The 15167-nt window shown below is 45.5% G+C and overlaps 1 protein-coding gene across 1 annotated transcript; it reads right to left on the bottom strand.

Moving 5' to 3' along the window:
* Positions 1–6474: 6474 nt before the first annotated feature.
* Positions 6475–13132, bottom strand: LOC123060767 (uncharacterized). Its single transcript, XM_044483602.1, has 15 exons — positions 12573–13132; positions 11728–11849; positions 11541–11629; positions 11433–11468; positions 11106–11199; positions 10392–10434; positions 10215–10315; positions 9114–9675; positions 8952–9039; positions 8365–8526; positions 7705–8273; positions 7480–7618; positions 7340–7408; positions 7137–7256; positions 6475–7048 (listed from the first exon to the last, which is right to left on the bottom strand). Exons 1-15 carry the CDS (start codon positions 12785–12787, stop codon positions 6935–6937), a joined length of 2523 nt encoding a protein of 840 aa, XP_044339537.1. The 5' UTR covers positions 12788–13132; the 3' UTR covers positions 6475–6934.
* Between the last annotated feature and the right edge of the window lie 2035 nt (positions 13133–15167).

The raw sequence follows: 15167 nt of genomic DNA on the forward strand, positions 1-15167 counted from the left end.
CTCGTTGGGCTTTAGATGTCATCTACTCGTTTCTATTGTACTACTATCACTGTTGCAACACAACTTTTATTAAAGCCCAGTCTGCGTGTGTTGGTCTCAAACATTGTGCTACATATTCATATGTCAGGACTGCAGCGGGAAGTGTTATTTCTTCAGTTAGCGCTAGTTGCGGCTACAGATAACGATTCAGTAGATGGAGGGTTGAGATCGAGCCTCGCTTTACCGTTCTGTGTCAACCGTTAGATGTCTACTGTTCCGTTTCAATCGTTACTGTTACGTTTCACCTGTTGCCGGGAGGCTTTCCATCTATAAAGGCAGCCGGGTTGTGGCTGGCCAGACCATGGAATCTTCTTTATGAATTGCCTATATGGCCAACTACTCTACAGCTAATACACACACAGCCCGATCTGGGTGAACTTTTCCCCAATTCGTCTTCCATCTCTCTCCTTCTTGATCATCTCTATAGCTTGGTCTTGACAAAGAGGCTTTCCATCTATAAAGGCAGCCGGGTTGTGGCTGGCCAGACCATGGAATCTTCTTTATGAATTGCCTATATGGCCAACTACTCTACAGTTAATACACACACAACCCGATCTGGGTGAACTTTTCCCCAATTCGTCTTCCATCTCTCTCCTTCTTGATCATCTCTATAGCTTGGTCTTGACAAATAAATTGGTATTCAGAGCAAGGTTTTTCCTCGGCCACAAAAATTTTCGTCCATAGGGAGAGTAATCCCACCCAATTCCCTCCCCATGAGTAGATCGGAACCGAATTGAGCCGGAGCGGCGCGAGTGGCCGCGATCTGTACCAGGGCGGCGTTGGAGGCGGCGATCTGTACCAGGGCGGCGCTCATGGCGGAGAATTGCTCGGCTGCAAACCAGTAGAGCGGAAAGGTTGCTGGGGAACAATTCTCTGGTGGTAAAATTCCTTGTCTATCGCTGGTTCGTGCAGCTTTGGCGGAGCGGAGCGAGAAGGCGACAGGATCTGAGCAGAGAGCCGGGTTACCGAAGTATTTCGGCAGTAAAATTCCTTCTCTCTCCCTCAGATCAAGGTGATGGGGCGCGCCAAGACCATCGACGAGCCGGATCTACAGGAACTGTTGTCTCTTCGAGACGACATGGGGATCGTGCAGAAAGACCAGTCACAGATGCAGGTGGATATGGCAAAACTGCATGATGAGGTACATTCTATCAGTTCCAAACAAGGGGATATATCTGTGCAGATGGGCAATGTAGAGCAAGTGGTGCTGGACTTAGGCAAACAGCTCTCCACGATCAATTCAGTTTTGCAAGCATTAGTGAAGGCACCAACAAATGGAAGCACTACTGAAATCCCATCAAGCTCTCAACAGAGACCAAATTCACCAACAACCTCTCAAGACCAGATGCAAACTCAACTGTTGAGAACAGAGCAACTTAGGAAACAATTGGAGGCTGAAAAGGAAAAGACGAGGCAATTGGAAGAGCTGCAATAGCAGAATCTGCCTCCTATCAGAACCAGTAGACCAGCTGCTCCACCAGGGTTTGCACAACAAGGAAGACCAGAGCACTTAAGTCCTTTGGGCACTCCAGTTACAGCCAGGCAGTCCACTCACACCCCTGTTTTTCAGCAATACTATCAGCAAAATAGAGATAGGCAGTTATGGCAGGGATATGCAAAGACCTATGAACATGATATGCAGTGTCAATTCATGAAATCCTTGACCAAAGGGCCTAAAATGGATTTTCCTAGGTTTGAAGGAGAAGATCCAGTGGGCTGGATCAGGCAATGCAACAAATATTTCCAGATGTCAGGGGCACCAGAAGAATACAAGGTTTCCTTGGCCCAATTATACATCATTGGGGAAGCATATGTATGGCTGAGAAGATCAGGTTTGCTGAAAAAGAAAGTTTCCTGGAAGGAATTTTGCACATAAATCACTAAAAGATTTTCTGCACAAGGCTCATATGATCTCACAGAAAAGTTTAATTCAGTGAAACAGTCTAACAGCACAGTGTCTGAATATACAAAAATATTTGAAGATCTCATGGCTGATGTACAAGAGGAAAATTCAGAATTAGGAGAATCTTGGTTTGTAAGATGCTATGTTAATGGATTAAGAGAAGGCATCAAATATCAAATTAGACCATTGAGACCTCAAACCCTCACTGATGCCTACTGGTTAGCAAAGGATGTGGAACCTTGTCATCCTCCTGCAGTGGCAAACACAAAAAGAATATCAGTCCCTTATAACAACTACTACCAGAAAAACACTGGAGGTTTTATCCAGAAACAACCTGTTGTTCCTCCTATCCAGCAACAAATTCCTGTCAGGCACAATGAAACTCCTGCTAATAATGCACAGAAAATCAGAAAACTTGGAGAGTGTTGGCGATGTGGAGATAAGTGGGTACATGGCCACAGATGCAAGTTAATACCAAATGTTCAAGCCATGCAACAAGAACCAAAGGAGCAAGTCACTTATGATATTGAAGAGCAACAGTTGGAAGATCAGGCAGAGAAAGTAAATGAAGGAGATCAGGCTATGTTCCTTTCTGCTTTTGCCATGGGACAACAGTTATCCGTGCCAACTCCTACAGTAATCATTCATATCAATGGGAAGAAAGTTGTAGCATTGTTGGATTCTGGTAGTACTACCTCTTTCATAAACTAAGATTTTGCAGTTAAGGCAAACTGCAACATGTTGCCTGTAAAACCCAGAAAGATTTCAGTGGCTGGTGGGGGCACACTAACATCTACTGCAGTTGTACCTCACTGTCAGTTTCAGATTTCCGAAGTGACACTTTCCCACAGTTTCAGAACACTGTTCCTCCCAAGCCATGATGCAATCCTAGGATATGATTGGTTTACTGCTGTGAGCCCTGTGTCATTTGATATTCCAGCCCAGCAATTCAGTTTCACACATGAGGGCAAGCAAACTGTTTCAACAACAATGTTCACTACTGCAGCTAGTGTGAAGGAAATGCCTGCTAAGAAAGTGGATAAATTATTAGACAAAGGACCCGAAGTGTTCCTGTGTCAAATCCACAACATACTCTTGGATGCACCAGAGGATTTTAAAACTCCACCACAAATACAACAGTTATTGCTGCAATATGCTGATCTGTTGGAGGAACCTAAAACACTGCAACCTCATAGAGCATTGGACCACAAAATTTCTCTAGTAGAAGGTGCAGCTCCACCACAAGTTAGGCCTTATAGAGTGCCCCAAAATCAGAAAAGAGAGATGGAGGAGCAGATAAAAAAATTGTTGGCTGCACATCTCATAAGACACAACCAAAGTCCATTCGCTGCTCCTGTGTTGTTAGTTAAAAAGAAGGATGGGTCCATGAGACTGTGCACAGACTTCAGAAAACTCAATGCTCTTACAATTAAGAACAAATTCCCTATCCCTGTAATAGAAGATCTTTTAGATGAACTGCATGGAGCAAAGTATTTTACTAAATTGGATTTAAGGTCTGGCTATCACCAAATCAGAATATCACCTGAAGATATCCATAAAACTGCATTCAGAACATTCTTGGACCATTTTGAATTTCTGGTAATGCCATTTGGCCTGTCCAATGCCCCTGGAACTTTCCAAGAATTAATGAATACCATATTTGGCCCTTATTTAAGGAAATTTGTGTTGGTTTTCTTTGATGACATACTGATCTTCAGTAGAAACCTCACAGAGCACTTGGAGCATATTAAGTTGGTCTTGGATCTTTTAAGAGAGCACCAACTTTTTGCCAAAAATGTCAAAGTGTGTGTTTGCAACTCAGAAAGTGGAATATTTAGGGCATGTGATTTCTGCTGATGGTGTGGCTACTGACCCACAGAAGATCTCTGCTATAGCTGAGTGGCCTGTGCCTGAAAATATCACTAAGCTTAGAAGTTTTCTGGGTTTAGCAGTGTACTATAGAAGATTTATCAAAAGTTATGGTGTTATATGCAGGCCTGTGCATGATCTGCTTAAAAAGGGGAATTTCCATTGGTCACCTGAACATACAAAAGCTTTCTAGCAACTGAAACAAGCATTAACTTCTGCTCCTGTTTTGGCTTTGCCAGATTTTTCCAAGCCATTTGTTTTGGAAACTGATGCTTCAGGAAAAGGGATTGGGGCTGTTCTAATGCAGCAAGGAAGGCCAATATCTTTTTATAGTTCATCTTTATGCCCTAGGAATGCAGCTCTGTCTACTTATGAAAAAGAGGCTCTAGCAATTTTGGAGGCACTAAAAAGGTGGAGGCACTACTTGCTAGGGAAATAGCTCATAATTAAAACAGATCAGCAATCACTGAAATTCATAACTGATCAAAGAATCACTGAAGGAGTTCAGCACAAACTAATGATGAAATTGTTGGAATTTAATTTCACAATTCAGTACAAAAAAGGTATTCACAACAAGGTGGCTGATGCCTTGTCAAGAGTTCTTCCTAAATGTATGGCTATCTCTGCAGCTACTCCTGTTTGGGCAGAAGATCTGGTGCACAGTTACCAACAGGATCCTAGTAGTGTGCAACTGTTGGAAAAATTGCTGTTAAACAAGGATAACTCACTGTCAGACTACTCCTTAACATCTGGAATTATTAGATACAAAGGAAAATTTTATGTGGGTAACAACCCTGAGTTAAGGTATAAATTGACTGTGGCCCTACACAGTTCTCCAGTGGGGGGGCACTCAGGAAGGAGAGCAACATATCACAGGATCAAAAGCATCTTTTATTGGCCTGGTATGAAAACAGCTATAGAAAATTTCATTGCAGCCTGCCCTGTTTGTTAGAGAGTAAAGCATGAAACTTGCTTGCAACCTGGTCTGCTAGAACCTCTTCCAGTGGCTGACATGGCCTGGCAGCATATATCCATGGACTTCATTGAAGGACTACCTAAATCTCAAGGAAAGGATGTGATCATGGTGGTTGTGGACAGGTTTACTAAATACTCCCACTTCATACCCCTGTCCCACCCTTACTCAGTGCTCAGTGTAGCCCAATCCTTTGTGGATAACATTATTAAGTTGCATGGTCCCCCAAAACTAATTATCTCTGACAGAGACAGAATTTTCACCAGTCAGCTTTGGAAAAATATCTTCTCTGCACTCAATGTGGAACTAAGGTTCAGTACTGCTTATCATCCACAAACAGATGGCCAGACAGAACGTGTAAATCAGTGTTTGGAGACCTATTTAAGATGCATGACTACATCTGCTCCAACCAAGTGGCTTTCCTGGCTATCCTTAGCAGAATTCTGGTATAATTCCACTTATCATACAATCATTAAAATGTCTCCATTTCAGGCTCTCTATGGATTCCCCCCACCTCTCATCTCAGAACTGGCAATACCTGGGCCTGATGATGAAGAAGCACATGATTTTTTAACTGCCAAGCAACAAATACTGCAACAACTTAAAGAGAATTTGTTGGTCGCACAGAACAGGATGAAGAAATATGCAGACAATAAGAGGGTGGAAAAAAGCTTTCAGGTGGGCGATCCAGTGTACTTGAAGATGGCTCCGTATAGATTAGCTGCATTTGGGTTCAGAGGAGCACTGAAACTACAAAACAGATTTTACGGTCCATTTTTGGTGCTTCAGAAAGTAGGCAAGGCGGCTTACAAGTTGCAGTTTCCAAAAGATGTACAGATCCACCCAGTGTTTCATGTGAGCCAGTTGAGGAAACACATTGGGGACAAATCTATACCAGACCCTAACTTACCATTGGTAAATGCGGATGGGACAATCAAAACAGGCCCAGAAGAAGTGCTGGAGGTTCGTCAAGTTCCACGACAGAACATGCCCGTCGTCCAGTGGCTTATCAGGTGGATAAACCTGCCTCCTGAAGATGCAACATGGGAAGACGCAGACTTCATCAAATACACGTTCCCGGAGTTCTTCAGCTCTACTACTCGCGCTTGGAGGGAAGCAGCGGCAACACCGTGAGGACACGTCGACACTCAAGGGAGGAGCAATGTCAGGACTACAGCGGGAAGTGTTATTTCTTCAGTTAGCGCTAGTTGCGGCTACAGATAACGATTCAGTAGATGGAGGGTTGAGATCGAGCCTCGCTTTACCGTTCTCTGTCGACCGTTAGATGTCTACTGTTCCGTTTCAGTTGTTACTGTTACGTTTCACCTGTTGCCAGGAGGCTTTCCACCTATAAAGGCAGCCGGGTTGTGGATGGCCAGACCATGGAATCTTCTCTATGAATTGCCTATATGGCCAACTACTCTACAGCTAATACACACACAGCCCGATCTGGGTGAACTTTTCCCCAATTCGTCTTCCATCTCTCTCCTTCTTGATCATCTCTATAGCTTGGTCTTGACACAACTTTTTATTAAAGCCCAGTCTGCGTGTGTTGGTCTCAAACATTGTGCTACATATTCATAGCGCATCGTTGGCTTTTCTCTACCACATCAAGTAGGAGTGGAAACTTACCGACTAGTGTCAGTACTCGCAAATTGTAGTGAACTTCAGGCATCAAAGAGACCGCTCATTTACAGTACAAGGATTAACTATAAACCTCTGAGAGATTTATTATTTACAGTACACAATGAAATCCTAGAAATCTTGTACACTGCATTATTTCAAACAAAAAGATAACCAAGGAGTTTCACTAGATTCATGAGAGAAGCATACTGGAAATACAGACTGGCGACGCTGATACTGTTTTGTGGCAACCACAACCTACCAAGTAGTATGAACTACCTATACACAAGACATGGTAGATTGAGAGATGTACACAAAGGAGCAAAACTAAAATAAAGAACAAAACCAAAAGGATCTGCCCTGCAGATTCATTATTAGTGTAGTGATACAACAACAGAACACAGGCAAACTACAGTTTACGTGGCGATAGACTGTCAATTCATGTGTTTGACAAAAGAAACCGGGCTATTTTCTCGTACTTGTTCGCCATCTATTCTACTTTCCGAATTATGTTCATACACTTGTGTTCACAGGAAGTATGTCAACTGCTCCTTCTTCCTCGACCCGCCTTCACCATACAAATCATTCCATTGCTTCAACTCACCCATTATGGAACCTTCAGCAGCAAAGCTCGCCGCCACCTGCAATTCCACGGTTATATATTAACGGCTTCTACTACATGCTTGCATTTGCGAATACTATTTGCATTGTACTAGAAAACCAGTTCACCTGGTTCTTTGCTTCTTTCAAATCTGCCATGTTTAATGGCCTTAGAATGATCTCCTTGTCTTTTTGTTTTATCTTTGAAGGATCTAGTGGACTGCCTCCTTTTTCCAGTTTCATCTTCTCCTGGAGATATTCGAGTGTTAGCTTCAGAAATTTGACAGGTTTTTTCATGGATACAATGCTTAGTATGGTGGTGATGAGATTACCAGTTCCTTCTTCCTTTCCTTCTGTATCAGTTCCCTCACAGGGCGATATGCCGCCGTTGTGCAAAGGTTCTGTGCAGAGCAAACTGAGTTAGCCAAGAAGTGTTTTAAGTGGAGAAAGATTCATGTCTCATGATACTAACCTTGAGATCACTGCCAGTGTATCCTTCAGTCATGGTTGCTAGTTCCTTATAATCTAGTCCTTCATCAACTTTCTCCTTCGACAGAAGCCTCTTCATAATCATTTCCCGATTTTGCACTGATGGTAAGCCGACCATGATTCTATGAAACCAAAGGAGCATGTGCTTCAGGCAAAATGGTAGACAAAAAACAACGCTAGGGATTGATTTCAAGGAAGGGGTGCCAACCTGCGCTCAAACCTTCTGATGATAGCCTCGTCAAGATCAAAAGGACGGTTGGTCGCAGCAAGAACAAGAATTTTTTGATCTGGTCTTGACAGGAGACCATCCCAGTGTGTCATAAACTCATTCTTAATCTTCCTCATTGCCTCATGCTCTCCAGCTCTGTTTCGCTGCCCAAGCATGCTATCAACCTCATCGACGAAAATGATAGTGGGCGATACTTTAGCAGCTAAAGTGAACAATGCTCTAACATTCTTTTCGTCTTCACCAAACCACTTTGATGTGATAGTCGACATCGATACGTTTATGAAACTTGCTTGAGCTTCATTTGCAATAGCCTTGGCTAGCATCGTCTTGCCAGTTCCAGGAGGACCAAAGAGTAATATACCTCTACAGGGCTTAAGAAGACCCCCCTTGAAGAGATCTGGCCGTCGGAGGGGTAGCATGACAAGCTCTTGAAGGGATTCTTTGATATCTTCCAATGCACCGATATCATCAAATGAGACTCCAATTTCATTCGCGGGTATCACTTCTGGTCTGATGCGCTTTTCAAACTCATTATCCGGGGGCACTTCCTAAACGCAATAAAAAAGGAATTGCAGATGGGTAAATTAGTTTCCTGGAACCTGCACCAAGTAACATTAAAGTGGCCAATAGTTATCTTACTGGTAATTTTGCAGGTGGAAGTGGATTCTCTGGTTTCTTTGGTTCTGTTTTGCTCTCAGGAGGAGGAGCTGGAGTAGCGGCAGCAGGAGCTGCTGGTGGCAGCAAAGTTGCAGGTTTTGTTTCCAATTTTGCAGCAGTCGGAGCAATTCCCTTTTCAGCAATCTATGTAGTTGAGGCATGTCATTGTTTATAATTGTTAATTCTAAACTTTCTATAGAATTGGATGCCTATGCTAGAAATCAAGCCGCCTCGTTGGAAAAACAATAAATAGGTACTCCCCCCGTTCTAAAATACAGCGCATGTAGATTTTTGTTTCAAAAGTAAGCTTTGTGAAGTTTGACCAACTTTATAGGGAAAGCTATGTACATCTATAATACCAAATAAACATTGCATTTATTTGATATTAATGTTGATTTTCCCCATATAAACTTGGTCAAACTTTACGAAGTTTGACTTTTGAATAATCTACATGCATTATATTTTGGAACCAAGGGAGTACAAAGGAATTAAATAGTGGAATCTCTTAGGAATAAGACCAATTCTTTTTCAGTCACCTAGAAGTGTAAAAACAATAAAAAGAAACAAACCTTTCGAGCGTCAGTATGTCTTTCCAACTTCATGGTGTCCTTATCGCACACCTTGTTCTCTTGAAAAATTTCCAATGCATGGGACAAGCTGCACAATTGAAGAGTCATAAACCAAGGCAGAGATGATGAAGCCAACAGACAACTATACCAAAATGCAATTACCTTTTAGCAGATAGAATTAGTTTTCCATTCCGGTACTCTGGGTCTTTATGATTCATCAAGTGGTAAGAAACTGCAGATACCACAATCTCCTCAATATACTTACTGAGGCCCATTGTATCGGATAGACATATTGAGCCTAAATCAAGACACTCGAGATCATTCTCTGCAAGGACTTCCGTGATATGGTTCCGATTATCTTGAAACTGAATAATCTTCATATCTTCTTCTAACTGGGAGTTCCAGCTTACAAGGCAATTCTCATTTTTGGGCGGCTTGATGTCTATGTTATATGGGAATAAAGCAGATAGCCTGTCATCCAGCTCATCATCATCAAAGTCCATATCCACAATCCTTGAACCGAGAAGTAGCACTGGCCCTTCAAGCTTGGCCAGTAGTTTCTCAAATAAAAGAAACATTTTGGGGGACTTCTGAAGAAACTTCTCGACATCTCTTATGTAGAGGACAATTGGGCTCTTCTTAGATACTTTATGCAGAACCTTGTATAACGCTTGCACCAGCATTTTCTCATCAAAAGTCCAGCTACTAGAACGTCTGAGAGGAGCTGCAGTGTTTGTTGCAAAAAAATAAAATAATGCATAGTGTGAAGCAGCAGCGCAACAAGAAATAGTGAAGTTAATGTCTACAGCACGAGAAGCAGTGGAAGTGCGGAACAAACATGGCAAAATGATACAGCTCATATTTTCTTCTCTGTTCATTTTGATTCCAACTTTGTGCATGAGATAAGTGTTATCTGAAGGGAACTAGACATGCAAGCATGTGTGTCCATACCTTCCAAGTAAAACTGTTGAGTGTGTAGGATAACGTGAACACTGAGGTACATCGACAGAAAGAACATAAACAAACTACTTCTCGTCGATTTGTGCATCACTTCCATTGTGGCAATAGTTGCATTTAGATCTAATTCACTACCTTGCAAGTCGGAAATTAATAACAGATCACCATTTGACATGCAAGTAAACAGCATAATGAGGAAATGCTCAAATACACACAAGGCATACATACATGAAAACTAATAGTTTCCTCAGGGTCACGAAATTTATTTTGTGCCACTGCAAGTCTTTCAAAAGGACATGCTATGACCTGAATTGCTTGGAGGGCCTTGCGATGCCAGGCTACTCATATCGGATGAAGTAGATGCATTTCTTCTGAGCCTGGGCATGCTGTTTGTACTTTCAGAGCTCCTGTAAATTTTATAAGGAAATAAGTAAATGCTTTTTGTTTCTGTAATGGGTCCACTATAGTGAAATTTTCTCACACCTTAATTTCATGTCGGTCATACTGCTTTGTCTACGCATACCTCCTGCAACATAAAATGAAAGTACATCAATGAATATACAGATACAAATTCTGCAAGTAGATACACACAATGGGAATCATGTTCTACAGTGCATGCATGCAACTGAATTTAGTTATGCCCAAGAGCGAGTATTGATATTCCTTCACAGCATTCAGTCTAAATGAAGGCCAAGTTAGGTAAAGTCAGTATAGTGGTCAATGCTTTATTCGCAGGAACTGCACTGGGTGGGAAACTTCATTTATGTTTTTTAAGATAAAACATGAAGTTCATTTATTTTTCAAGTAAATTCAGGAACTTAATTTATTCTATCAGTTCCACAGATCTTCTGATTGTCTAGTACTCTGTTGTTTGAGTACTTGTTTTATTAATCAAATGAATTCAAATGCACACGACATACATAGTGTCAATATATGAGAAAAAGGCATACACCCTCTTTTTCTTCTATGAGTAAGAATGGACTCATGATTTGAGGCTTCTAGTGTGTGTGAATCACTAAATCAGTGTAATATTGATATGAAAATACATGTTCCATCCAGTTTGCATAAATAGGATTGTACATGGATGTTCTCACCAACTGCTAATCACTGACCTGAGTTGAACATATTTAGATAAAAACTGAAGTAGGTTACTACCACTACAGAAGACCGAATACAAACTAAATGCTGAAGCATCACCTCTGGATTGCTCCTTCTGTGGAGTCATCGTAAAAGACTGGAGTAATCCAGACATCTTTTCAAGAGTCGTCTCGGAGATGGATCTTGTAACAGACTGATGAGAAGAAAAATACTCTCCAGTTAGCAGTTCTTAGATAAAATTTACCAATATTTTCCGTCGACAAACCAAAAAGAATCAGTGTATGATGCAGAACAAATTGTGCCGACGTATCGAAAATAAGCTCCTGGGCGCACCAAACATTCAGAAATGGAAAGATTGGAAACAGTATGCAACTATGGCAAATTTTGAAGATCAAAAGCAGAACCAGTGGTATGCTAAGGTCTTACCTGTTCGCTGCTACCGGTGCCGTATTTGCCGTGAAGCTGCAAGGAACACCACTGCATTACAACATATCCAGAGATGCGCAAGGACTTAAATGCTCCGGTGAAACTCACCTTTATGAGAAAATCTGTAGGATCCAGCAGGAGGATTTTGGCTTCGAAATAGTGCGCGAGCGCCTTGGCGAGCATCTGCTGGTAAAGCTCTTCAAGAGAGGAACTTGGCCTTAGATTACTCGGTCCGAAGCAGCGGGAGTATGGTCAAGCAAAGTCCTTGAGCTGCTGTGATGAAGATGGTTTTTACCTGCAGGGCCTGACAGCAGAATCGCGCGGCTAGCAGGGGCGAGATTCCTGGTGTATTTGGAGATCTCTGCTTGCTTCAGGTGGACGTACGCGGCGCTCGTCAGCACGACGCGTGTTTGCTCACTGCAAAGGGGCGATTGAGGGGGTAAAAAGCAGAATTGTACACGCGAAAACAGAGCTTAGGGCGCGTAATCTATCAGTGAGCTAGTGTCATGCATGGTTGGCTGATCCAAGCAGATTTTGCTCATAAAACTGACAACATAGAGAGACTCTTCATGAGCTTTTGAACCCTCTGGGTTTCTCCTGCCTGTGATCCGAGTACCACCTTTCATGGACATTTCAGAAAGGAAAAAAGACATTTCACTTCTTTCAGGAACGCAAAGCTCCATAAGGCCGAAAATTACACAAAAACACCGGGTTTTTCTTCTTCTTTTACATGCAAACTATGCAGTTCATATGTAACCACCTTTCATGGAAGTATTCACCAACTGGGTTTCTCCTGCCTGTGATCTGAGTTCTGACAGCATAGCGATTCTGTCACCACCTTTCATGGACATTTCAGAAAGGAAAAAAGACATTTCACTTCTTTCAGTGACGCAAAGCTCCATGAGGCCGAATATTACACAAAAACTCCGGTTTTTTATTCTTCTTTTACATGCAAAATATGCAGTTCATATGTACATCTAATTCATGCACATCACACAGAGATGAGGGGACTTTCCCCACCAGAAGATCAGCCCAAAACATCTAGGACGATGGAAGGTGACGGGACAGCTTCTACAGTTCCATGCCTACGTGCCGAGAGAAAGAGAGATGAACTTTTTTGCGCCGGAAGGAGAACGTTACCTGAGGTAGTATGGGAACTCGTCGAAGGTGACCTTGCTGTCCCTGCCGTCGACGACGAGGCGGCGGAGCTCGTGCTCCACCCGCTCCAGCGTCACCCCGGCCCGCGCCGGGCCTCCAGACCCTCCGCCCGACCACGGCGCGGATGCCAGCCCCAGCCCCACGCCGACGCCTATCCCGATCCCCACCGCCGACATCACCATGTGCTTCCCCTCCATGCCGGCCGGCCGGCTGAGCCTGAACTCCCTCCGACGGCGATGCGAACCAACGTTGAGCTAGCTAGCTTCTCCTCCTCCGCGGACCGCGCGCGGTGTCTGCACGAGAGTGGCTAAAAGAGATTGGAGAGATCAACGGGGGACGGACGACGACGACGACAGCATCTGGCTAATAATGGATGGTTTTGGCGAGATGGATGGGAGGGGGAGCGGGAGGGGGTGGCGCAAGTGTCGGGCCTCTCACTCTTTCTGTTCGTTGCGCTCTGTGTGTGTGTGTGTGTGCAGCGCTGTGCAGGTTTCTCGTATGTTCTTGGCTGCTTAGCCGCGGGAGGGGCAATGGGGGCTGGGCACGCGGGCGCGTACGTGTGCAGCGTGCTGGAGTATATGAAAGGAGGCGATGAGGATGAGCATGGGCGCGTGTGCATCATCGCGCTATTGTTGGAGAGGTGGCAATGGCATGCAGCATGGGGCATGGCACTATTGGATACAGGGACTCTGGCTTCCGCTGAATTATGCGCAGGTCTCAACAGGCACTCAAACTACAACGTGATTTCTTTTCAGAAGCCTTTCGTGTTTTTTTAGGGACAGAAGCCTTTCGTGTTAGAGATATATTTAGCTTACATATATTTGGTAGTCTATAATTTGTAATATGTCTCCTACCTTGTCTCTAGGAGAGGCGTCTTATTCTTCAAATCTTGTACTTAATATATACTCGTCTTCGAGGCTCAATAACACATCCATCATATTCCGCAACAATCCCTCTCTCTCCCTTCTAACATGGTACCAGCCTAACCGATTCAACCCTAGCCATGACCCGCTGCTTCCGCTCCGGATTTTTTTTCGCTCTCTCGCCGGTCATTTAAATCGGTGTTTTTTTTGGTTTTCCGATCTATTCTTGATCGGTTTGCGTCGCCCACCGCCACCTCGACCCCCACACCTCTACTTCGACATCGGTGTCGACTACACCGGCCGCTTCATCATCAACCGGGCGGCACAGCTGGACGCGCCGCCCAAGGGACGCCTTCGTGCGTCATTGCCGGCCGCTCGCCCGCGCGGTCTCCATCGTCCGTCCGTCTTCGGCGTCATCGTCCGGGACATCACTGACAACGTCGCCATCGACTCTGATCTGCGCATCGTCCCCGCCATGGCAAATACAGTGTCGCCGTCGGTCTGATCAACCGATCACGTGCCTGTCTTCGCCAAGCACGTCCTTGAGCACGCGCCTACCGCCGATCGAGCCACATGTTGCTGTCGCATTGTCCCTTCGGACCGCCGCGTCACCGCCCGAGGTCTTCCCGTCGGCTGCCTCGACCCGCGTGCCGCTACCATCGACGCCCCTTCGGGCTATCGCGTTGTGGAACGAGGTCCACGCCGCCGCTCCGAGATCCTCCTGCCAGCCGCTTCTGCGTCGCCCCTTAGGGTTCTCCCATCGCGGCACGTGGTCCACGCCGCCTCCCGTCGAGCCATCGCCCCCGGCTAGTGGTTCTCCACGCGGCTGCCCCAACCTGCGAGCCGCCGCTACACCGCCTCTTCGGGCTGTAGCGCTGCTGCATGCGGGCACCACCGTCGCCCGAGGCTGTCCCCGCAGTTGCACCGACCTGCAAGCCGCCGCTACACCGCCTCTTCGGCTTGTAGCGCTGCGGAATGTGGTCCCCGCCGCCGCCCCGAGTTCTTCCCATCGTCGCCCGGACCTGCCAGCCGCCGCTGTGTCGCCCCTTCGGGCCGTACTACCGCTTTTAGCTTCGTGCCGAGCCGCCTCAGCTGCCTCGCGCTCGGACTACTCAATGGCAATCTAGAGCGCCTTTTCGTTCTTCCGACGAAGCCGCGCCGCGTCTGTCTCCGCGGTTGTAAGCGACCGATGGTAGACCCACTCGAGGAGCCGCGCGTCCTCGTCGGGCTCCGCCTGCATCTCACGGCGGCGACGCACGGACTGCTCCGCCTCCTTCCTCCCCCTTTTTCGCTGCCTCTCGCGGCGGGCGGCGCGCACCTCTGGTTCTGGCATGCGCGTCCGGGTCGGTGGGGCGGGCACAAGCACCCACCGCTGCCCACGTGGGGGAGCAGCAGCCGACGCGGACAAGGGACGACGTAGAGGAGGTGCGAATTGTGCAGGCCTGTTGGAGCTGCGCCTGCGGCGACGCTGCAAATCCGGACCTGCCTCGGGTCTCTACCTTGGACCTCTTCAAGGCGATTGGGGGGGGGGGGGGGGGAGGGGCAACTTAAAGTCTGGATCTAGCTCAGAGTCAGAGCGGCTGTCGGAGCTCGACATTGCACCGATTTCGATCGGGATCGATGCGCAATGCGGGGAGAGAAAAGAACAGAGCAAGAGAGGATAATGTGTTGAGTTAGGGTTTCGAAGCGATGAACCGGATGGAGTTTGTTGTGG

The sequence above is a fragment of the Triticum aestivum genome, chromosome 3A (genome assembly GCF_018294505.1).
Source record: "Triticum aestivum cultivar Chinese Spring chromosome 3A, IWGSC CS RefSeq v2.1, whole genome shotgun sequence".
NCBI lineage: Eukaryota > Viridiplantae > Streptophyta > Magnoliopsida > Poales > Poaceae > Triticum > Triticum aestivum.

Bases quoted from the DNA above. Each gene is read 5' to 3' on its own strand.
- LOC123060767 (XM_044483602.1), bottom strand. From the start codon at position 12,787: ATGGAGGGGAAGCACATGGTGATGTCGGCGGTGGGGATCGGGATAGGC. The intron at 11,850-12,572 runs GTAACGTTCTCC...GCCCCTTTGCAG, and splicing joins GAGTTCCCATACTACCTCAG to TGAGCAAACACGCGTCGTGC. The intron at 11,630-11,727 runs GTAAAAACCATC...CCTCTCTTGAAG, and splicing joins TCTGCTGTCAGGCCCTGCAG to AGCTTTACCAGCAGATGCTC.